A 26,210-nucleotide genomic window follows, 5' to 3' on the forward strand; every position below is an offset into this window, starting at 1 on the left:
CGTGAATTGTGAAATGTTTGTTCTTGAAATGCTGAAACTTAGCCTTCTCTTTTCTTTTTGTAAAGACCGACTTACAGGTTCAACCCAACTCAAAAGCTAGGCTAACGATAGCTACCTGTTCCAGTATCTCCAGCTGTTTGAACTTACCTTTAATTAACTCATCTTAGCATGATGTATCGCCAGGCCATCCATCTGCAGCTCTGTGTCATGCATTGTACTACAGTGTCTCCTGCTGGCGATATTGTGGAAATACACGAGGTCGTCTTGCAAAACTGTTCTAAAATAAAATATCACTAGATGTCACCTGCGGAAACACTTTTGTCTCAATAGTATGTTTCTTGCATTTAATCTGTATCAGTCTCTTTATTATGTGCCGTATGAAAAGAAGATAAACATTTTTTTAGGTTTAGACAAGTGCTGCTGTCACCACTGTTGAAAAGTAATTACATACATTTAGTCAAACACTGTAATTAAGAGTAATGTTAAGGTATCCTACAAAAATAATTAAGTATAATACAAAAATAAGTATTTTCATTTTATGGTATTAATATTCAAAACATCTAAAACTACCCATCCATATAGGCTCTTGTATAAATCACTTAAAATGAACTATAACTATAAAATCTAGTTTGAATATCAGCACGCTGCTTACATGTGAAACCATAGTATAATAATCCAATAATATAATTTCTATGACAATATATTACTCTTATAATTGGAACTCCTTTTTTACATTTTGATAATACAATTTTACTTAAGATTTTAAGTGCAAGACTTTAGCTTGTAATTAAATATTCAACACTGTAGCAGTTTTATTTGAGCACTTCTCCCACCACTGGCTGCCACACTGCATGGAGCCATTAATCCAGCATGTGTAAAATTACAATTACAATAAATTAAGCAGCGCTATTTTATTAAATAAACATGATTTGATTATTTCATTGAAAGATTGGGTCAAAGAATGTTCTTACATATAGTCAGTAAGATGAAGATCTTCACTGTCACAATGGCAGTGTTCTCAGTGCACTGGTTGATGCATGCAATGAAGAGAAATGCAATTTCAAGGCAACATTCAAAGATGAACAGACATTGAGTTCAGATTTAGCATACACTGAGGTGTTTAATAAAGTTGACAGTTTCTACTGTTTGGGACTTCACAGGAGAACAAATTCTATGCAAGAGTTGTTTACTTCATTTTATACAGAATAAGAGAGATAACCTAAATTACACATTAAAAGCCAATATTTGTACTTTTGTGAAGAATACAAATTTTGTACAACAATATCTAGCATAGTATCTTAATTGTTTAATAAAAAGTTCACTTGAATATTTATTGTATGATGAAAATAAAATAACACATTCAAGGGAAAGAAAATGTTAACTTAAAATTTCTTTAAATTTTGAAACAAATAATTTCAATATTGGCAACAAAGTCCAGCTTGTGCCGCCAAACGGTCTGAGCAATCAAACCGAAAACAGCTTCTTTAGTTTAAGTGAACTATCAACTACAAACACTTACCAAACACATAGTTCTGTTTATAAAAGCCAAGAAGCAAAGCAGTGTACTTTTACACAGCAAAGTGAAGAAAGTCCTCTACAGGTGCATTGATTACCCTTTCCTTTCACATTCATCAGTTGTGCACAATTTGAACATGGACCAAAAGAGCAACGTGAACTGTATCGCCGTGCATTCACCGTGCATTTTCTTATGTGGGTCTTTTCTGAGAAGAGGCAGGTCTGGTTAAGTTTGAGTGATATCTGCATTGGTCTTTTTTCTTTTTAAACAAGAGAAAATTAAATATAAATGGAAATATAATTTTTCTTTGGGATAAGGCATTTCCTAACTGTGCATATAGATCAACAAACTACAAAACTCCCTGATATGTTATCAAGTGCTAAAGTATGTACTCAACTACGAGGTGGAGCTGCCAAGACAGGCAGACTATTTTTGTTGTAGTCATTTATTATTGCTATTTTCACCTGCTTCGTTAAACTGGATTGCATTATGGATTACTACATATTATGTAAAGTATGTCTACCAATGTATATGAACATGAAGAGATTGCCCCGGGGTATCCAAATCAATCATTTGATAAAATATATTATATGTAACTTGTAGTCCAGCAACCTCCAGATGTGGCACTTCAGGATAAGAGGCTAACAGTCAATCCTCAGATGCTCTTCTTCCTGATGCTTTGTGGCCTAAACGTGACCTGTAATGACATCATATTCGGCATATGTGCTGTGAATTGGGGCTAAAACTGCATAGATCCTTACGGTTGTATATTGAGAACTACCATGGAGCTGATGATGGGGCGGAAAAACCTCAGAAACACACACAAGATATATCCCGGTGAATGCAGAGCGATACCTTTCGCGTACAGCAAACTTCTCATACAAATGTGTGCAATCCAGCAGTGAGATTGGAGTCAATGACATTGGGTTTCTGATTTAGCTGCTGAATTATTTGCTCCTGTGATGATGAAGAAGAAAACAAGTCACAGCCCCTTTCTTCCCTCTCTGTCTCTGTGTGATAAAAGCGTCGCGACACCTTCTGCGTACAGGACTTCAACGCCTTCAGATTTTCACTTTTCCGGCTCCTAAAGCCTTTAGTAGTCTTACTAATAATAGGGCATTGATATAAGATACAATTTCTGGGGCCAATTAAGGAAACACATGAGTATTTCTGTACATAATTATGACTGACTGCGATATTTACAACCACATATGTGTATTAGCACAGGCATGATCAGTTTTGTGTGAAGGTCAGCGGCCACTTCTGCCACATTTTGTCTTCTGCTTTAATTCAGTGAACCAATAACAGGATAGTGGAAAGGGCTTGAGAGATGACATGTCTTTCAGTTGAGCTACATGCAATAACAATAGATTATTCTTCAGTGTGGGGCTGGGACCTTGGGTTTGAATGTTGGCAGTGCATTCAGCAGCTGCTGGTATACAACTACAATAGGAGGGAAGAAACCCTATTTCCCCTAGCCTTGTGATCATCCTTCACAAGTTAGAAAATAGTGGAACTTCAACCTCACAGCATTGCTATTACAATGTATTCAGGACAAACAGTCATCACTAATAAAGAGAGGAAAAAAACTAATTGACCATCTGGAACTAAAACACATGGGAGGTTATGTTGATAATTCAATTTAGAAGAGATTACAGTAAAATTAACAAAATAGCAAATATTGACCAGTGAAAGATCTACTTTTTAAGGGTCTACTCTTGTAAACTTGGCTGAAATCCACAAAAATATACTTTTCTTGAAAACGGTGTCGGTACAGTACATTCAGTATGTACTCACACCCTGGTGATATATATTAAAGTCGCTATATACACAACAAAAGAAAATGTTTGGCTCAAATGATCAATTGTACAAACAGAACAGCAAATGTTCATGGCTTTAGATATCGATTCAAGATCTGTTTTATACGACTTTACACTGTTTGCGATAAAGCACAATAAAAACTAAAACTGATGACAGAAATGGTGCTTTGAGTGACATGTTAGGAAACTGTAGCAACTGTACAAAACAACACAAAAGAACAGCTTTGGCTTATATTACTGATGAACTGTTACACAAATGTGAACATGTTGATTTTCTCACCAGCTCAACTGGACAGGTTCGCATTATCTGAATTGCACATTTATATATCCTACTCTTTTAAATTATAAAATGAATAGTATGTCATTATTGCAATAAATTCGGTTGCTATTTTGTTTTTTACCTTGAGTAAAAAACTGTAATTTTTCATTTGTTCACTAAAGTAGTCTCAACTGTTATTATTTACTGTGCGATCCAAATTCCTGTATAGTCTTAATTAACTCGGTGTTCTCTGTATCTCCTGAATCAATAACTTACAAGAGGCCACTTGAGATAAAGGTCTTGTGTGGTTACAGCATGATTTTAAAAGATAGTTCTTGCAGTGAACATCATATGTAAGGGTCCTCAGCCTGAAAGCAACACAACTTTCTCTGATTGATTGCAACTTGCGAGCACAACAGCAATACAGCAACTACATGTAAGTGTCTGACTAGACCAGTGACTACAATTATCTACCGCCTATTGTTTAACAATTTTCTTTGAACATCTCTCTTCAGCAAATGTCATCTGAATTGCACCAAGTACCTGATACCACCTGCTTGTGCATATCATTCAGTCCAGCTAACTGAGATTTTTTTTTTTTTATCTTACTGTATCAGTTTGAGAATTTACTTTAGATATGTTCTGACACGTCTTATAACATTTGCCACTCAGTCATCTTACAAATTGAAATGGAGTTGAATAGCATCATAATGATAGCTTTAAGGACCCTTGCTCTTTCTTTTATCTCCATGTCTAACCCCTCCCCCTCTCCGATTGGCTGGTGACTGGAGGCTTCAGCGGGGCTCTTTATGTCACCCATGTGTCCATGCGCAAGCGCTTGACCGAGGGGCTCTCCCTGTCCTCAGAGCCAGCAGGGGGCCTGCCCAGCCCCAACGGGGAGTGGAAGTCTGGCCTGTGGTCCTCGCGATCGCTGCCGTCGTAAGAGCTACAGGAGGAGCTGAGGCTGTCAGCAGGTGACCGTCCCAGGACTTCCTGTCGGCTGGACCCTTGCTGCGGATGCTGAGGGGGGAAGCCAGATGGGGGGACACGCTCCCGTGGCGGCGAAATGGGCTCGGACTTGATGTTTATGCTCTGGCTGGTGTTGATGGAGAGGTTGGAGCCCTGAGGTAGGTGACCTCCACCACTGCAGAGAAGATAAGCATGACATTTTGTGCTCAGTCTGAAAATGAGACATCAAATGTGAAGCGCGGCAACGTGAGAAGCCAGGAATATGTAGATGTGTGATTCAGCATGATATCACAGAGCACAGTGGGTGTTGCATTTATGTGAGGGCGTCTGGAGAGTGTGCCTTTGTTTGGAAGTGTGTTACTCACACCAAAGAATTAAGAGCTGCCTGGCCCAGTTGATGCTGTTGCCATGCCGACATGGAGCCCAGTGAGAGCCCAGGAGAGCTGAAGCCCTGTAGGGAAGAGATCTCTGCACTGCTCAGGGAGAACTCTGTAAAAAACAAAAACAGCCAAACACAGTGGGAACTTATTTCAGCTACAACACCATGTGTCACTGAGAAAAGAGCAAGAAACAACAGTGTGTAGTACGGTTGAGGCGGTTGTTTTCAGTCTGAGGGGAGAGGAAGGCCAGACTCACCAGCTGGGTTGTAGGAGGTGGGCATGCCTGAGTAGACCAGGCCCTGTGGGGGTAGGCTGGGGGTGGTGACAGACACTACTGGAGTGCCCAGTGGCTGGGTGGACTGGGAGCTGCTTATCCTCTGGGTGTTCTGCAAAACACAAAAAAACAACAAAGAAAATGCATAAACCCAAAATATAACACACTCTAATCCTAAGCAATGGTCACATTGTCTCATCATTTAAGACATTTCATTTAGAGGCAAGTTTTAAATTTGCATGTGCTATGCAGTATATATCGTGGTAATCCGGGTTATCAATGTAATAATAAAAGCTGCCACTAGGTGGTGGTGTAGCTTCATGGAAGTCAATATTCTGATCGCTGAGTTTGTTTTTTGTTTTTACAAATATGTCAAAACGAAGATAACAACACTGAAAGAGACATGAAATAACTGATGTGCTTTTTATGGGATTTTATGATATCATCCAGATATATTTTACTTAGTATATGTGTATGTATAAAACAAACTTCAGATATACTTGTGAACTTATCCCAAAAAATAATTACCACGGGCTTTAAAAGATTAAAAATATTAAAAGATTTCAGTTATCACAATAAATATATATTTTAAGTAGACAACAAACAGATGTAGTCATCACAAGAACTGACATGCAGCAACAGGCACAACAAATTATTAATCAGATTTACTACAATCTGCTTAATGAGTTTTACTTTGTTAGACATAAAAAAAAAAGAACGCTGTTATAGGGATAGTGTAGGTGAGAAGCACACCTGTGATGAGCAAGCCCCATGCCACAGTATTGCCGACTCATTCAGGGATCAAAGTGAGTCTAGTGATCAGTTTTACAATCAAATCAACAACTCTTTGGTGCGCGGGTGAAAAAGGATAATCCCAGAGTGACGTAGAGTAAAGCGCCAGTGGCTTTTAGTGCAGTGACCGGCATGCACTCCACACAAACGCACACCTACACAGCATGGTGTGGTCATGCTGCAAACTGCGCTGTGAGGTACAAATGCACAAACTCCAACTCCACTAATCAAATGCAGTCATAGTTTGGAACAATACTGTAAAAAAACCTCAGAATACAATGTAATAAACATATGTGCAGCTGCCAGCGATTACATTTGAAGCAGCATTGCATCATGATCTAGTTGATGGCTTCCTTGCATTGTTCTCCAGCCAGATGACTTCACCAAACCCCAAGTATCTCACAGCATGATGTCATTTAGGATGATGTAATGTTCTCTTCCGAAGAAAAAGCTATGAATCATTTAGATTTTTACCCAACACTTTTTTAATTCAGATTGTGACTACATAGTTAAAAAAATGACAATTTTTGTAATTAGCACGTATCGTTCTCTCTCTCTAACTCTCTCTCACACACACACACACGCACACACACACACACACACACACACACACACACACACACACACACACACACACACACACACTCCTGGTGGTATATGACTAACGTGGACGTGTTGGGAACGGAGGAGCCAATTTAGCAGGCTGAGGCAATTTTCACAGGCCAAACCCAAAACATGCAGTGACAAAACATTTTTTTTTATTTATTATTGCTGGCAGTTCTAAGAGCCAATCTCCGGTTTGAGCACTGCCTTTAGTCTTGCATGTGTGATTACCGGAAGCATGTTCACATTTCAGCCATTTGCCCGGGCATTTATCAAAACTCACCAAATCCATTTCCTCCTCCTCCGACTGCCCTCAACAGAAGAGAAGAAGAGAGGCAGAGTTACAGAAAAGAAGCAGAGCGACTGTAAATCGCTCTGGAAAATCGTGCCAGCTATCTAGATTTTACAGTAAAAGGGGCAAATATAAAAGTGTGGATGACTTCTCCAGTCATTTTGAAATCGAACATTCTACGTCTATAGTCTGTTGTTATCGTGAACAATTTTATCCAAAGCATAGGCACCCAATTAACTTGTCTTTATCGTGTAAATGATGAAGAAGAAGCAGTCAAATCCTGGACAAATGCCAGTGAGGATAGATTTGTTCTGGATATTGATAACACTGATCTGATACTGGATGTGAGATTGCACTCATCTCCTAGCCAAGAATTACATATGAAGTTTCTTTGCTGGTACCAACAATAGCCGCAGGGTACTTAGTAGAGGAGAGTATTTCAAATCCTCCCTGTGCTGAAAGAGGACCCACAGCCCATCTTCCATCTTGTCTGTGCTGTGGGACATACTGCGACCAGGCCAGGGCTGTCTTAATACCCACACTCAATCAATAGCGGCAGGAAGACACGACAAGGGCGACAAGATATTATCTGGCTCACACCCTGGGCCCCTGATTAAGTCTTCATCTACACTCTGTCACACTGAGATGTGATTAATTTAATACCATTATGGCCTAATGACAGGCTGTCTGCAGACCTGCCACAGCCAGCGCCCTCCACAGCCTCTACCACTCCAAAAGTACCTACAGTACCTCTCTGCCTAACCTGTTTCAGACCTCTTACAACACAACCTGTCCTGCTCTACTGATTCCACATGCCGACATGGTAACACACAATGTTTAGAAATGGCTCCAGGCTACTTGAAGCTCTGCAAAGGAGGAGCACCCACAGTAACCTGGGGTTTATTTACCAAACACAATAATTTTCCTGGAGTGGCTCCTGTTGCTGACAACACCAGGAACACGCAAAGTTGGAAATAATAAATTTGCTGGCCGCTGTCTGAAAATCCCACACTTATAGTTTTTTTCCGAGTGTTGATTTATGACCAAGAGACTCTAGTTTAGCTTCAGGTGTTTGCTGTGGTCAGAGTGCTCTGCACCTTCATTATTATAGTTGGAGAAAGCCTCTCATTTAAATGTGAATAATTGAGTGTGACTTATGACACCCGGGCCGCAGATTCTTGTCTCTGTCCACATGTTAATGGAGGTGATAGAAGAAGAATGCAGCACAAGAAGAACGCTGCTCAGGTGTGGCCTGCACACCCTGTGAGTGAGTCCCACTTGGCAGATAAACAGTCCTTCGCATGCTACGATGTGATAATATCAAAAACGGTTGTGGCAAAATGTTGCAAAGATTCTGCTATGAAAGTCTAGATGACACTGAACAAAGCTCTGGTCCGCCCTGCAGCAGAGGTACTTAAAGGTCCTTTAGCTGGGGATACTTGTGTGCAGTGGAGTGCTCTGTACTCACCAGTGGGGGCATCATCCCTTTGCTAGATGGAGGGATAACAACCCTTAGGTCTGGCTTGCGGCCTCCCATTCCCATGTTCCCTCCAGGTGGTGGTGGAGACTTGGTGGGCATGACTTTACCCAGGCCATTGCCGCTGGGTGAGCTGAGGACGCCTGGAGAGCCCCTGGGGTTAACAAAACCGTTTCCTGCAGAGGTACACAGCGACAGAAACACATCATCAAACCACGGACTGTGACTGACAACACTCACAGTCATCAAGCAAACCTCTCACACAGCGTTGTTTTCCAGCTTGCTGCAGCACGCAGCGTTAAGTGTTTCCAACCCTCTGGGAAGTTTTAATAGACTTGGATAATTATCCTGCACATTTACAAAAATAAAATGTCCATTTCAAAATTGATGAGCCTTTTATTTTTATTGTGAATGATTACATCAAAGTCAATTCTTTGCATCTTGGGATGAGGAGCAGTTCACTGACAAATGTACTGTGACTGCTTAAAAGAAATAGCTGCCATTACAGTTGAATAAAAAAACAATAAAAGATCTCTTGGTGTTGTTTTTACACTGTGCACGCAAACAATAGCAAAGTGCAAGACACTTCCTTACACATTCACACCTTAATGTTCATGTCATCGTCATTAGTCATTTCCTTTCTTAGCAAAGTGATGAGTCCCCTCTAATTTATTTTAGGAACTCCCATCCACCTCACTCCCTCTCTATCGCTGGACAACTATCTCATGCAAATAGGGAATATTATCAGTGGGTGCGGACAGAGAATTATTTCCTTTGAGAAGTCATTGTCACAGTGAAACATATAGGTGTTTGTCTGTAACACTTACAGTGCATAGATTCATATAGCAGTTTTTAGATACTGTACCATATTGTATAAAATATTGTAATATTTTATGCACCCTAAAATAATTGCTGCGGATTCCACACAAATCCACCGTAATGAAAACGGAGCTGTGAATTGTTTTGAAAAAATAAGCAAATAAAAGCAATTTTTCAAGTGCGGATGAATTTCAAATTTAATCCAAGTTATGTAAGTCTAAGTAAAAACTATACTTTTACAACATATACATGTTGAAATCTTGAAAACTTGAAAACAAAGGGAAGAAAGAATGAATGGAGTCTAGCGCTGCATCAACAGATCGGTAACACTTCAACAAGTTGCTGACTTCTCCATTGTGTTCAGTGTATCCCAGTGAAACACAAAGTGTGTGCACAATGAGTAGGCTCTTGCATAGGAACATAATGGAACAATAGTCCCTCTGACTACAGATAAGGACACTAACAATTCACGGTCAAATAAACAGTTATGAAGCCGACAATAGTATCTCACAGCTGAATCAACAGTATATACAAGCAGCTATCGCCGTCAGTTCTGGCTTTGATCATACAAGACTTGGCTGCTGCAAGAATAAAATGTTTACAGAATTAGCAGAGTAAATGTCTGAGGCCCTAAAAATAGCAAACCTGATTAAAAGCAGTGAAGATGTCATTCAGTGGGAATGAGATGTTAGTGCAAATAGACTGTCGTGAAGCTTCGCAATACGGCAAGTTAAGACTTTCTGATAACAATCAGTGAGCGCTGATATTGTACTTTAACAGAGACTCAGCTTCACTGAGAAACTGAGAAACAGAGCTTCACAAGCAGTGATCAACAGCTACGATAGAGACTCCTGGGCTCTGATTGGTTGTTTTCCTTCGGCGCGGTGGAATCTTTAAAATGCCATTAGGACCACTAAGAGGAGGCAGAGGAACATGATTTATTTTTTTACAGATTATCTGTCTCATGCACTACTGTCAGGACAAAGTGACAGTTTGACCAAATAAACATTTCGTTTTTTTTTTTCTTTTTAAACAAAAGTTTCCAACTGAACCTTTAAAGGGTAACTTTTGTATTTTCCAATCCTTGACCCTGGTTTCCCCCTGTTTTTGTGTCTAAGTGACTAATGGGGACAACAATTTTTGAAACTGGTCCAGTATTGAGCCAGAGTGCTGCAGACAGTAGCCACAAAACGGGTACAATGTAATTGCTCAGGGTAACTGCTCTCCGTTTTTATGTCCACTAAAAGTGCTTATTTTGGCCACTGACAGGCTCCTATTGTCCATATAAGTCTCTGACAACATTATGGAATGGACCCAACAGAGAAATAAAAAATTTTTTCTTACCCTTCGCTTTCTGTTTGTGAATGTGTCGTGTAATTTGTTGCCAGAAGACACACAGTGAAAACGTGAGGGAGAGTTGGAGAGATGTGTGTCTCTGTTGAGGGTTTGTTGTGTTGGAGCACAGAAAGAATAGCTTAGCATTATCTAAAATATTTTCAATATCATGTCTGAATAGTTAGCTGATTTCGACAATAATGTGGATGCTACGTTCAGAACGAGACTACGAAAGCTAGGAAATACATGTTATTTCTCTGTCCTTTCCATGATGTTGTCAGACACTTATAATAACATTCTGAGTCTTGTCGGTGGCACAAACAAGCACTTTTAGTGGACGTTCACTGACGATGAGGAAACGCCCCGAGCGATTACATTGAAGCCCATTTAGCGGCTGCCACCTGCAGTGCTCTGGCTCAATATTGTACCAATTGTAAAAATTGCTGTCCCCATTAGTCACTAAAACACAAGTTGAAGGTTGAAAAATACAAAAGTCACCCTATAATTAGTTTCTATTTCTGTGTCTTTCTGAAAATGTAACTTTAACAGAGTCAAGAATAATAAACATCAAATTGTCCTTTTTCAGCATTATACAACATGACTGAAAACAGAATGTATTTAGACTGTTTCAATAAACATTTCATTAATTGTCCTTGTTCACTTCTAAACCAACGTACGTAACCAGTGCTAGTGCTTCACAGGGCAACGACAGACAGAAATCAGTGCTGTATTCACTAGCTAATTTAGACTTGGATTAACCCACCTGACTCACATATCTTTGGAATCTGCCTCCGATTATGTCTTCAGATGTCTGATGATACATAAATCCCACTTCTTTCAAATACTTGCCAAGAAGGGAACACATGTCTGAACAAATACTCGGACCACAAAGTTAATTTTGAGCCAAGGTAACAGCCACAAGTTAAGACCCAGCCTTTCAGCGGGAACGTTTCAGTGGGCTTTTCTGATGTCTGCCCTCATTCCATATTCAGACTTCACTAACGGCTCGGTAGTGCCAATAAATCCTCTCTGACTGAAACCAGCGCGTGTTGAAAGCTGTTTGGTTTCTGTTCATTGTCCTGAATTATTAACACGGTCTGGGAAGGGGCATTACATAAGGGCTGTGTTTACAACTGAAACATTCAGTTTTCATTTTAAGGTTGAGGGAAAGAATATCCCACGTGCGTCATGTTCAGGCAAAAGAGAAAATGCCTTGATGAATGATAAGAAATAATAGTTACGAATCAAGGCCTCCAAAACAGTTTTCTAATAATAGATGCCATGCACAGTCCTATTGTTGTGTCTCAGAAAACTACGACCAGACAGGATGTGCAGAAGGTGATTTGTTAAGACTAAAGGCACATGGCAACAAGGTTAATAATTGTTCTTGTTGTTTTTGTATTCAGCAAGGTTATAATCACCATCATCATTATCACCCTCTAACTTTGAATACATGCTTTACATTCAATCCACCTACAATAAAAGATGACAATTTTCTGAAAGTCAAAATTTGCACCAACACAAACTATTTAATTCATTACCTGATCTGCAGAACACACAAACATGCTTTGTGTTTCAAAAGCTTATAATGCTCCAATATTGTTGAAAGATATATCACACTCTTAAATCCTACCCGTTAACCACAACTTTGTTGACTGAACTTTGTTTGCATGAAAAACCTTGCCAGTAAGGCTCACTGAACATGACATGAACATACAGTACATGTGCTTGCAATTCAGGCAATTTTAAAAATCAGCTAAAAAGTAAATAATAACTCCCACAATAAAAACAGCTGCCCATCATCAACAGAGAACCAACAGTAGTGTGGAAAATAATCCACTTCTTCTATTTAAAATATATATATATATATATATATATATATATATATATATATATATATATATATATATATATATACACTGTGTACATACATATATATATATATATATATATATATATATACACACACAACTTGGTAACACCAATGAACAGGAGTAAAGATGTCACATGGCACATCTTCTATCTGGCCACTTTGAAAAGTTTCTGCTGTGGTCAAAGCTGCAACTTGTGAAAAATCAGAGCTATGTCAGGAATGGTCATCTGACAGCAGTGCTGGAGAGGTTCCTCCACCCTCTCTGCTGTTCTACACACTTGGTACAAACAACAGCTGCAGCATGCTCACACTGTGCCAAATGCTGACGCCCCCCTGGCAGAACTCTACCCCGACCCGGTACCACACCCTGAACTTAAAACGTATCCAGCACTCTCTTTAAATCTTGTAAACCGATCTGAGGTGCTCTTTATACTCTCTAATACTTTCTAATACCTAACCAAATATCTCATTGTAAGCCTACATTCTTGTGGTCGTCCACAAGCTATGAACATTAAATATCATACCATTTTGTAACACCATACTGCATTTTGTCAGAAATGCTATATGGAGAACAGCGGGCTAAGTGACAAGGAAAGAGTTAAACTCCACCTGCCTTCGCCTCTCACACAGCACATTGCAGCCATGACAGGCTGTCCGGTCATTGTGTACTGAGGACTTAGTGGGATGTCATGGCCCGAATACCTAAAGGGTTATGCTGGTCTAGGCATCTTACAGACCTTCTCCAGCCTTATAAGGGCTGCCAGAGTAGTGGGGGGAAACAGATGCACCTGTCAATAGAGGGAAGGAAACAGGATGAGGGAGGGCTACATAGAGGTGACAAGTTGAAAGGAAACGCTGCGTTTATTTATCTGTCAAAGTCAGTTGGACAGCTAATTGCCACGCCTGGTTATACTCGGGTTGGTTTCAAGCACAAACACCACACTTTGTGAATGCTGCTGAGCCATTTCCCATCTCTCACACATGCATTTAACAAGCATATAATATATTTCCTCTGTAGAGAGAAGCAACACTTGTATTCCCTGCACATGCAGTGGAGATATAGTCAGGCAAAGGCACAATTAGTCAATGATAATGACAACTGTCTTGGACCAATCACAGATGGATACGCAACTATCCAGCTCGCGTGCTAAGCAGGAGGCCTATTGGGCAGAGCTACAGAGAGCTAATATATCTCTCCGGGAGGACTTACCCGCTGGGCTGGAGCCCACACCACTTGGCACTGAAAGGTCTGTGTTATCCAGCATGCCACCTAATGAGATGCACAGAGTGATACGATTAACCATCTGCATCCTTCTGCAAGCTAGCAGAGCATGTGATGGAGATGCCAGACAAAACATGAAAATGTCATGTAGATCTAACTTCACAGCGCATGAAAGGGAGGCATGTGCTCTCGCCAGTGTCCCCATGATGGGAACATTTTCAATATACTGTATGACTAAAGAGAGCTACATCAAGCTGCGTTCAGAATGGTGTTTTGTCGGAGATGGTGACTGCAGAATTCCATTATGAGGACGCACCTGCAACAAACAATTTTTCTTCTCTTAGAAATCATCTACTGTATCCTCTCTTAACAGTCAAATGAAAACTCTACCAAGTAGACGCTTTCAAGAGATATACTTAAATCAAGCACAATGCAAGTTTGCCGCATGTTGTTAGCTTTAGAAATATGCTGAACCAGTAAGAACCAATACAGATAAAGCAGTGAATAATCAATAGAGAGGTGTTATTGTGAAAAACATGAAGTAAACCCCCCTGCATTTTAGGAGGTGTTAGTCCATTTTTTTTACATGTGTTTAATTTTGAATGAAGCATTTCACAACTTGTTGCCTGTACTTCTATCGTATGCAGTGTAGCTGAATCTTCAAAAGCCATCTGGACTGACTGAGTCACAACTGTCTAAACAAGTACTATCGTAGACTGACATTATCTTTCCACAATGCAGATACAGTCAACAGTGTGATGATAAGCATTTTAGAGGGTGTGAAAAAATATACAACACAAACATGAGCTCAAGTGTGTTATGACATGACTGCTTGACCTTAGGCCGTTTACAGCCAAAACCACCTAGAAAAAAAATAATAAAACTCTATATGCATCAGAGACAACCAAAAAAACCTTGAAGTTACCAGAGGAATAATTTAAAACATATGCTTATTTACTTTCTTGCAGATAGTAAGATAATGAGATTGATACCAAACCCATGTCTATGCGCTAAGTATGAAGCTAGAGCCAAGAAACAATTAGCCTAGCTCAGCATAAAGAATGAAAGATTTAGGAAACAGCTAGCCTGGCTCCAAATTGAAAAATCTGCCGAGCAACACTGCTAAAGCATTGTGGTTTTACGGGGGTTATGTGCCATAACTATATAATGGTTGGATGGAGTAAGTGGTTTTTTCATCAATGTGAAATTGCCAAGCAACCAGCGTAGACTCTGAAAAAATAGTTAAGCGGCATACAGCTTTTAATTCCCTAAAAGTCACACATTATTCAGTTCTGTTCAAACAAACAAGATATAATGAGGTAATGAGCATCAGAGAAGTATGTTGTTTTACGTATTGGAGAGAACCAGGCTAGCTTTTCCCCCCTGCTTCTATTCTATGCTAAGCTAATGTCTTCCTGGATGACAACCATCAGTTCTCACCAGAATTGTCAAATTATTCCACATTTATGCTATCAGAATTATTAGAAAGATGATATAATCACATATGAAAACACTGAAAGGGCGTTTAATCAGTTAAATAAATCCTGCTGAGTGGTTTGGCTCATCCTCTGTACACCACTTTGACCAATTAAGGGGTTGTTGTCTACTAACCTGCACTGGTGGGCCTCTGGGGTCCTCCACTTGAGCCCACGTTCCTGTGCAGAGAGGCCTGTGGAGGGGACAGCATCCCAATGTCACTAAGGGAGGCCGCGGCTGCTGCCAGGGCCTGGCTGCCCAGAGTCCCTCCTGGCTGGTACATAGCATTAGGATTGGATACAGGCACTGCCACATGCATGGAGAAGTTCTGCTGAGGCAATGCTGAGGGCTACAAGAGGGAGACAAACACACACAGAGGTTTACACACAAACCCACTCAAAACCCAAGGTCTAATGATGAATCTGATGGGTCAGTGGTTGTCATGGCATCATTAACAGAGAGCTTCCCTTGAGGGTTTGCTTTATTAAACAAGGACATACTGCACTGCACATTTTAAACTCGGCTGTTGCTTTGTAACAAAACATTTTAAGAAACATTTCTGCCACCATATAACCTTCAAAAAAGTTTATGCTCATTAACATCATACACAAAGAAAACACACAAATCTTCGGTGTTACCGCAACACACAGAAAACTAAAAAACATGCATTCAGGTGATCACTTTGGCATTGCAGCAGTCAGCACTACATATGTACTTTTTGCCTTTTGAAACAACATTGTGTTTCTGAGTGCAGCAGAGAGGGGTGGCGGGGATTCGCAACTACAAGAATCGTGACTCACTTGCATTTACCTACAAAGTACTGACTGTGCAAAGCATAAGTGAGAATGACAGGTGGCAGTGAGAACGTTTCATCATAGCATTATCCAGTGAGCCAGTCAGGTGTTATCATTAGTTTGTTAATGGCAAAGTGATGCTCTTCATGTCAGGAACATAGAGAAAACGACTGCTTAGTAAGCACTACGTTCTTGCAAAATTCTAATATTGTCACGCATGATAAGATCACAAAAGATTTGTGGTGTTTTAGAGGGTGAGCCATTGTGGTACTTGATGAAGGAGAGTGAAGATGCTAAATGATAGTGTAGTGTTAGTGTGCTCTGGGAACACTTCAATGCTGGAGCTGTTCAGGAGTAACAGATATTTTATGCTAGAATGCATTGAGAGAGAGGTAACAGAAATATTCAAAAGAAGAAATTGTACATTTTACATTACCAATGAACTGTGTTTTTTTATGTTAAGGGATAAAAATGAAATTTGAGATGGAAAAAAAACAAACAGAATCACAGAACCTGCAGATTTTTATGATAAACTATTACAATATGTGAGTAAGTATTTACTGCACATTCCTGATGTGTTTAAATAGCGACTGCTGTTTGATTTATGAAAACATGACCATGATACTAGGGTGTAATCTTTCCAGCAGAAGCATGCAACATTTCACCTGTTCACATGAAATGTGATCTTATCAGGGTGTGCCAAAATATCAGTTGCAGAACAAATCAACATAAGAAACAAATGCACACCCAGTGAAGGGAGCATTAATCTTAAGCTAGAGAAGCTCTGAAAGAAGTTGACAGAGGTTCTGGGGGGGGGGGATAACAAAAAGAGGAAAAAGTTAAATGAAAAAAGAGTGAAAATCCTTTGTGCCACAAAGCCAAGCAAAAACGTTGCATTGACAGTACTTACGATTTTATGATTTCTCATCATATTATCAAACTCCTCATTAATTTTTTTATACTTTTCTTCTGTGTGAGGAGTGAGGACATATGAGGCATCGGGGTCCGGGCTATCACAACCTCTGTGTTCTTTCTTGTTTAGCGCCTGTAGTGAACATCAACATAAAGACAGGAATCAACACAAAACAGCAGGAGACAAAGGAAGTACTTACACCACAGCGCTTGTACATTAAATCACTCTCTTCGTTTAGTTTGCCGAAATGGTCGTCCATGAGGGGGCTGTGCCCAAAACAGTCTTCAGGATCAGGACTAGCACAGTCATTATGGCCTTTGTTTCTCAATTTCTGAAAGGAAATTGCACAATTGAAGAGAAACAATATAGCAGTAGTGTTTTGTTACTTGCTACCAAATATATAGAATATATATCAAACATGTACAAAAATCATTATCTGTCCTCCAATTTCTTTATTTTGTTGCAGTACAACATGAACAACTGCTACACCAATGCTAGGCTGAACTGTAGTTCAATACAAGGCCCTGCACCAACTGAAGTGTCACTCTATATCCTTTCACCCTTCAGAAGTGTTCAGAGAAACTAAATATTGTCCTCCTCCCTTTTTCTCTCTTCTTCTCCCCCCTCCCTTACACCATCCCTCTGTGTTCTTCCTTCTCTTGCTGCAAGTGTGTCTTTGCATTTTTCATTATGTTTCAGTTATCATAAGCCAACCAGCTGGAAGAAACCCCTGCATGTGAAGATCCTACAGTGGAGCCCTTTAAGACAGTCCCAGTCTGTAATTCAGTGTAGTTGTCACTTGTCAAATCATCAATGTTAATGCATGTGGGGGGAAAAAAATGGATAATCAAATGTAGTCAAAGATGCTTATTTGAGCATGAAATTGAGCAATTATTGTAAAAGCAAAGCACTCATAAGTACATAAGGTGGTTTGACGTAATAAATGGCCTATACTAACTTCAAGAAAAAAAAAAGAAAGAAAAGATGTCATACAACTTAAATGCAATGCAGTGCTCTTTTGCTCACTTTCTTACAGGCTGTTCTCTGCTCCTCATTACAGCTCTGAATAGCGGTGTTAACAAGACTTGCTGACAGCATGTGACAGCATGTGATATCAAGGCACTGTACATCAAAACATGATTTATGTGTGGCTCTCAAGGTTCCTCTATCAGACTACTGCAGGTCCACAGCAGCGCCCTGCCCTGTCTGTGGGCTGCCTCGGAGGCCTCGTGTCTACAGGAAGGTCACTGACTCCTGTGGATGCAGGGGTCAGAGTGTGAGCCAGACGAGAGGAACCTACACTCACTAATGAGACCGCACTCTCTGTTTCTGGTCTTCATCACCCAAGAAAGTGGAAAGTGTGTGTGTGTGTGTGTGTGTGTGTGTGTGTGTGTGTGTGTGTGTGTGTGTGTGTGTGTGTGTGTGTGTGCGAAAGAGGGAGAAAGAGAAACTATATGAGTAGGAGTGTGTGCGCCAAGTGTGAGGGGGGGGGGTATTTCTACAGCTGCTACATCCTCTGACAGCGATGTGACAGTACGTTTAGGCCTGTGCAGACAATGCGGCTAACCCAGCGCTGCTCACCACAACCTCAGTTACATTTCCTAAAACCTGTGCCATGGCTTTATGAGAGTCCCGCATAATATCGTTGCTCATTAAAACCAGATGATTCTAAATCCCTCGCTGGTCACTTCGTCCCCGTGCATTCACATGCAGACATTTTTGAAGCGCTGTACGTTTTGGGGCACAGGAATGTTAATCTACAGAAACGTGACGCTGTGCACATAAATACAGAAGTTCAGTCAGATACCCACATCTCTTCCAACATATGAAGTGTTGACAATGCCCAGAGGAGGGAGAGAGAGAGAGAGAGAGAGAGAGAGAGAGAGAGAGAGAGAGAGAGAGAGAGAGAGAGAAAGAGAGAGAGAGAGAGAGAGAGAGAAGTCCTCTAGATAATGAATGGCCAGCATTGTAACACAGATGCATTACTGTTTTGTGTGGTACAGAGCAGTGGCATTCTTCTCATTCTAAGAAAACGCCTTGCTGGTTCATTTCCTGTTTACTGAATGAACCCTCTTTAGTTAGGGTCCTGAAAGGCCTGTGTTTACTGTGGTTAAACTATGCACTTTCTCCACTAGTGAGCCAAAGATCTGATCTCAACCTGCAAATTTAGGTTCCAACCTACTCATTATGGGAATATGTTGGTCGGACTGGTCGGGCATGGCTGCGTGAGATGGGCAGGGCTGCTCTACTTTCACAACAAGCCTGGCCAGCCTTCGGTACGCCGCACCCACCAGCCCAAGCCATTTAGGGAGGGGTTGCAGCAGCACAGTGGGTGAGCGGGTACCAGATAGCAGCAGACAAGGGCAGGCAGCAATCAGATCTGTTCCATGAAACATTACAGGAATCACTAATACATTATCCTCACAAAGATGCAATAAAGGTGCTGTGTATGGACAACATTCAGTGTGCAAGAGTTAATCGTCACAGTGGCGTTCTGATGCATAAAACATTGAAGGCCTGGGAAAGCATGGCCGTAATTCTTCGTTAAATGACTTGGCATGTTTTTGGCATCCCACAGACGCTGCCCACAGCTCCCAGTAAATGGATCACTGGACCAGCACATGGCCAAACAGGTGTCCGTTTTCCAAACACCTGTCAAGACCTGGCTCCCCACGCTGGCCAATCAGAGGCAGCGGCGCAGAGATATGGCCGTAGAAGGGACCACATGGAGCCCTGAAGGCCACCCGACCCCAGATCAGCTTTGCTCTTACATGTCAATGCTGCAGACTGCTCAAGACACTACAGTGTTCTGACCTAAAAAAGAGTCAAACTTACTGGACAATTAGATCGGTAACTTCTTTTTGCATAATGAATAGTTGGATAAAAAGCTGTTTCAAAATGCCTCTCAAATGTTGAATCAAGTTGTGGGGTTTCAACTTTGGAAAGTAAAGTTGGCTGGATGTGAATACAGCTGAGGTTGGGATTTTCAGTTGCATTTCTAATGAAAGATATGGGCTGTTTGTTGCGGGAGGGGGGCTGGACAGAGTATGGACAAGGGAACTTGTGTAATCTATTCACAAGGTCCTGAGAGGCTCACAAAGATGAGTGGGAACAAGGCCAGCTGCTATTTTCTCACAGCAGTCCAAACCTGTATTGATAGAAATTTGGCTCTTCAAATAAAAATGAGACTCTGAGTGGCTGACGTCAAACCAACTGGGCACCATTGTCTTTGCGTGCATGTACGTGTGTCCATCCGTTTGCTTGTGTGATACTTGAACTTCTCTTAAAAAAAACATTTTCCATTGCAGGAGGCCTTGAGGCTTCCTTATCCTGAAGAAAACATCTATTCGTCATCTCCACCTGAGCCCTGACTATCAACCTACAGTAGCTGTAACCATAGGGAACATTCAGCACAGTAAGTGCCTCTGTAGATTTGCAGTATATGTTCAGAACATAAGGCTAAAGAGCAGTGAAGCTCAACCTAGCAAACCACTTTGATTTTATATATAAATATGATTATTTTTTTACAGAAATGTGATTTGCCCAATGAGTACCTTAAGAAGTGCTATGAATTTATAAATATATATATATATATATATATATATATATATATATATATATAAAAATATATATATATATATTTATATTTATATATAAATATTAGACAGGTCAATTCAAGACCTGAGATAAGCCTTGTATCCACATTTTTTAATGGCAAAATTGAAGCAAACATTATCGCATGGATTAAAAATAAAACTCAAACCATTGCATAAGCCACCTACATCACCTGTTTCTTGAGGAGTACACTCAATGAAATGGGCCCGAGCAACATGCAATGCTGCTGTGAGTCTTGGAAAACAATTTCACTCTAATGTTCTCCCTCTCTTGTGTCAAGAGAGCTTTCTGCATTTAACTTATTCATGTACTGTACAAACTGTACGTGAACAGAAGGCAGGGTGAAAGGAGATAGATAGTGGTTTGGTATAAAAGCTGCACTTCAAAATGGTGGGGGAGATGGCTGAAAGTAAGGCACGAAGAGGCTGTTTCTGCCATTGTGCCTGAATCACAACTGTAAGCTTGTACTTGCAGTAGCTTTCACTATTGGTAGAGCACCACCTGACCTTTGACTGGTGCACCACTGTTCTGATTTCAGGCCCCTCAACAGCAAGATGGCGAACCAGCTGGAAATTACACAGAATGTTCCAAAACTGGAATGTTTAATGCATTATTCCAGCCTTCCCTAAAGTACATAAAAGCTATATTTTAACCGATTGTTGTGCTGCGACCTCCCCTCACCTCATTTCAGCCGGGTCTTCTCGCACTGCAGTTGCTGTGAATTAGCCCTTGTGCCTGCCGCTACACTAAGCGAGGTAGCGTGCTAATCCTCATGACATCACCATTGTGTCCAGGCCGTTCCATCTAATGTGCTTATCAAAGGGCTTCTTTGAGTGTGAACGCACTAGGAAATCAGCGTGGGGAGGCGGCTGATAGGAAAGCTTTTATCTGCGAAGGAATATTTCTGCTCTTATATAACATCTTAAGAGACTTTCACTACCATCATGTACTCTTTCCCCTGTGGTGTTGTAGTCTTCACTTGAGGGGAATAAAAGCCTCTTTTGGCTCTAGGTTACTGTAGGATGCCTTCGTCGTCTCTCTCTCTCTCTCTCGCCATTTTCCCACCACATATTGTGAGTTGAAAGTGAGGGGCAATTAGATAAGGAGACCTCTGTAATTCCCAGACATATCTTGTTTAATCTCAAGAACATTGCACATTACTGACTGATATGAGGATATGAGGCTGGATTCATGTCCTTCCTGTGGCTCACGCCATTGTCTAGTTACACAGTGGACAGGAAGAGCAGCGGGAGGGGGAAACTCGACCGTCTGCATTTTATTTCGATATTATTTTCTTGTAGCTGTGTATACGTACATAGTGAGATTCAATCCCACCTGACAGAATGGCAATGGACAGACCACAATGACCTCGGATTGTAGCGAGATATTAATCCAAAGTGAGTCATGCTCATAAAATCTAAACCAGCGATAGATAAATACATGAACAAACTAATCATATTCTATATTGTATACTGCAAAGGATTACCTGCATTTGACCAACTAAATTGCCAATTAAAAATAGCCCATCCATCTTACTGAATAAGAGGAAATTGCTGTGCAGTGAGCAGTCCCTTTGGAGCGTTCTGCTCTGAGACTGTGGTGAATGACTGATGTGACAAAGCTATTAGCCGCTATAGTCAGAGGGAACAGTCTCAATCAGCAGACTGCATATTTTCAGTATAGACAAGAGGGAATTCAACTACAAATTGAGGATAAAGGCAAACCAATGTCATCATTAACTACAGATTAAAAAGAATGAGAACACACTCTCCGTTCCCACTCCACATAAAGAAAAGGTGGCACACATTAAAAACTGATCAGACTGAATTACATTAACATATAGATTATTGAAAATCTTTCGAACCGTTTCTACTCCCTGTCTCTCTGTCTCCCGCTCTCTCTCTCTTTGGTCATTGAGTCGATCATTAGATGTCAGGGCCCTTGAAACCATACCCCCAACCCTGAACTCCCATTCCTGCTCGCCTCTAAAATATTCATAAGGACAATTAGGAGTTCCGATAAGGCGAGTACGGAGGGCTGGGGGGCGAGCGGCAGAGACGGCAGGATGTGCCAGCAGGACGTCTGTTCTGCAACACTCTATACCCAGACCACAGACCTGTCCTCATCAATCTGAGACACAGCAGCCTCCCTCTTTGCCCCCAGTCAGGCCAGGCAGTCAGAGGAAGGTGGCACAGTGCCAGCTAACCCCCACCCCCCACCACCAATCCCAGCAGGCTTTGCTCTGTCCTCGCCCCTGGGCAGGAGGGGTTGGCCGCACAGCACGCACAGTGGGAGGAGGGGGGCACAAGGGCAAGCTGATTGTTGCACAAGCTAACTCACAGAAGCCGATGTGCACAAAAGCAAGGTCTCATTTCAGACGCTCAGCCCGCAAGGTCATTGAAGAACACAGAGGGTGGACTCATGGCTTGTGGGTCTGGTGATCTTTAACATAGCTAGCATCACTGTTGCTCTGTAACTAGATCAAACCAAAGTAGGCAAGCTCAATGTCTGACCTATTTCATGTTTATACCACAGTTTATGACAGGTAAGTGGTTTGAGCTCAGTTTGAGAAACTAATGCATTGTTGCATGCCATCCAACACATTGTTACTGCAGGAGGGTAACTAATCATGTTTCCATTACTTTTCTTAATAGCAATAAGTGAATTAGCAGTTACAGTACATTACTTTTGTGCACCCCGTCTTAGTGCTGGGCGGTATACCGGTTCAGCCAGTATACCGGTTTTAATTTCCCGTATGATATGAATTTTTCACACACCACCATACCGGTGCATAGCCGAAACAACTGCTGTCACTCTTCAACAGGCAGCTAAATATATTGTTCGCCGCTATGTGCGCTACATTCGGAGCTAGTTGTCTTAATAAGTGTATTGAGAGGGAACCCTAATCATGGTTATAACACAACAATTAACAACCCACAACTAACTCACTTTAACAAGGCAAAACACAACGACACAACAGTTTGTGACACAAACAATTTGTAACACTAATAATTGTACATTTATAAAGTTTCACCGGCGAACGGCATGCTGGGTACAGCTCGCTAGCTAGCCCGTTAGCTAGTCTGTTGACAGCTGGGAGAGGCTCCTTTCGCTACAGTAACGTTACTTAAAGAACAGAAAAGAGCAATCCAGGGTGAACAAAGATGCACCAATAGAGTCTGTGCCCAAGAGAGGAGCTGTGTCTGCTGTTTGGTAGTGTTTTGATTTTAAAAAATCCGACGTTTTGCGAGTTTGGAGCCACTGTTGTTCCAAACAGTGGCTGGTGGTAACAAGACACCTCAGCAGAAAACGTGAGTTATTTTCACGTGTGTAATAGATGCAATCTGAAATGTACACCTTGAAAACTGCAAACCTATCTACATCTATGTTTTTATGTTTGTTAAATTCTCAGTAGCGATAACTAAATGATATGCCTATTATACATATTACAAACAAAAACACTTTAAAAACTCAAAAAAAATAATTTAAATTATTGTTTTTATTTGTGGGGTATTTTGGTTAGACACATATTCAAAGCTGATTAGAGTGTAATATGTGTCGTATTTGTTATAAATGTGCATTGGTACATAGAGGGTGATAAGAAGCTATACCTGGAGGGACTTAGGACCCAGGGGAATGTAGGTGAAGGAAAGCAGGAAGAGACAGAAGACACGCCACACAAACAGCTGTTCACCACTCGCTGCCATTGGCTGGCCGGTTCTTGTGTTAAAAATGTCCGCTTGATAATTAAACTTGCGATAAAATAATTTTCGGCGTATCGTTAATGCGTGAACGCAAAAAAAAAATACTGTGATATACCGTGAAACTGCCAGAATCTTACAAAATACCGTGATACACATTTTTGGTCATACCGCCCAGCACTACCCTGTCTATAATATAAATACTGTCGAGTAAACCTACGCAAACACTAATTGTGAGAATAATGAAATCGTTATTTCAGAAATTCTAAAAAGTTTTGAATTTGATGCCATTGTTAGACGATTTTGACAAGTATTATGAGAATGAAGAAATTAAAGAAGAAAATCAATATGTTATAAAGTACTGTAACATACTTGTCAGCAAAAATCACAACATATAAAAAGTAAACTAGATAGTGTATAATTAGGTTGCACAAGCCTAAAATGTCAAAACAAATACAAATATATCAACAACAATTGAATAACATAGAGAACAATCTTGTCTAATTTATGTAAAAGTCAATATAAAATGAATGCCAACATTAACATAACAGCTTGGAAACTATTAACTACAAAATACTGAAAAGATCCTTTAAACTGTTCTTTCTGTTAAGATTTTAGCATTGACCTTTAAGTATTAACTAATTTGCGTCAATGGAAACTAATATTTAGAAGACGGCAGCATGGCTTGTGGTCTTTTGTTGTTGTGGCTCCTTTCATTATATGCTCTCTAAGAGACCTTCGATTTGAAATGATACTTCTGTAGTTGAGAGGGTGGAAAATAAGCTCTGACGTCGGTGAAGTATGACACGTGCTAAAAGCTAAAATCTCTTTGCTGTAACCTGGTAACAAGCATCACACACCGGAGACAATATAAAACAGTGAGATGTAATACATGATGGGTTTAAAATGCACAATTCAAAGGCTAACTGTTGAATAGCCACACATTACAAAATCCCATATAAAGAGCAGGGCTAGTGCTGATTATGGCACATTTAATTCCAATAATCAAGCTACATTTTCAAAAATCAAAGGCCATTAGTCTGCCATCAGGTGGCAATTACTGTGTATCTGTTCCAGCAGAGGACACCTATTACAGAACAGCATGTGATACACTTGCATGAACATTACCACAACTGTTTCATTACACTCAGAAAACTACAAAAAAGGACTGGTGACCCTTTTTCACTGAAAGCCCAGAGGAAAAGGAGTCCTTGTCCTACAAAAAGGGGCACTTTGAAACCCAGCGTGTTGCTCGAAACAGAACCATTAATATTGCTCCACTCACTGTGGCAAGGGAAGACTTTTCAGACTCACCAGAATCAGATTACTCCATAAGAGATATCAATGTAGATGCAATGTTGTACATCAAGAGGAGAGTGGTAATAAATTAAAGGAACTGGAGAATTTACACCATGTTCCTAACTTTATAAAAGAGGAAGTAATAAAATATTACATATAAAGAATGTATAAAAACCAGAGGGTGCATTTTGCTCACAGGTGCAAATTGAAAGCGTATACTATAACTGTAACAAGATCAGAGGTATTCTTGGGGCTAACAAGATAACCCTTCTCTCTCTTTTCTTGATATTATTTGAGAGATATTTATTTTTAACTTGTCCTACTGCACTAGTCTGGAAATAGATGCTGGTGTTGTATGGAAAACCAGTGTGTTTGTTTTGACTAGCAACACTAGTTAACTCTGGAGCTGGCTCAAAGGTGAAATGACTGCTCTGAGGTATGCAAAACACTATGTGCGCATGGGAAATAGGAAGTCGCTCATGTGTTTATATGAGCCCCAAATGAAGAGGCGGTAATAGAATTTCAGGAACACTCGTTAATGACTGCCCATGCTGTTAATGTACCATCCCCTCCAGAGACAACAGATTGACTGACAGGTTTACAATTTATGTGGCAACATACAGAAGATGCTTCTGAGAAAAAACCTCTTCCTAAATACAAAGCAGCATCACAGAGAATGTACATATCTATTTATTAAAATAAAATACCCATACTTAAGGTACAGTAATACCATCATACTTAATATAATCTGCAATACTGTGTGTGACCTACAGTCAAAATA

General features: G+C 40.5%; 1 protein-coding gene across 7 annotated transcripts in view; it reads right to left on the reverse strand.

Annotated features, from left to right (window-relative positions):
- Positions 1 to 1,094: 1,094 nt before the first annotated feature.
- Positions 1,095 to 26,210, reverse strand: part of mef2aa (myocyte enhancer factor 2aa) — a 62,273-nt gene continuing 37,157 nt past the window's right edge. For 3 of the 7 annotated variants that reach the window (XM_068724205.1, XM_068724204.1, XM_068724206.1), the window contains exons 4-11: positions 16,812 to 16,946; positions 15,243 to 15,456; positions 13,620 to 13,679; positions 8,374 to 8,558; positions 6,897 to 6,920; positions 5,201 to 5,330; positions 4,930 to 5,053; positions 1,095 to 4,739 (exon numbers count right to left, since the gene is read on the reverse strand). In XM_068724205.1, coding sequence (XP_068580306.1) covers positions 4,403 to 4,739; positions 4,930 to 5,053; positions 5,201 to 5,330; positions 6,897 to 6,920; positions 8,374 to 8,558; positions 13,620 to 13,679; positions 15,243 to 15,456; positions 16,812 to 16,946 — 1,209 coding nt within the window. In that variant the 3' untranslated portion in view covers positions 1,095 to 4,402. Of the gene's footprint in view, positions 4,740 to 4,929; positions 5,054 to 5,200; positions 5,331 to 6,896; positions 6,921 to 8,373; positions 8,559 to 13,619; positions 13,680 to 15,242; positions 15,457 to 16,811; positions 16,947 to 17,013; positions 17,146 to 26,210 lie in introns of all 7 variants that reach the window. The other 4 variants (XM_068724207.1, XM_068724211.1, XM_068724208.1 and 1 more) reach the window with 4 other exon arrangements.

Source organism: Cebidichthys violaceus, unplaced genomic scaffold (assembly GCF_023349555.1).
Source record: "Cebidichthys violaceus isolate CVI_PGR_0920_01 unplaced genomic scaffold, fCebVio1.0.p SCAF_3, whole genome shotgun sequence".
Classification (NCBI taxonomy): Eukaryota; Metazoa; Chordata; class Actinopteri; order Perciformes; family Stichaeidae; genus Cebidichthys; species Cebidichthys violaceus.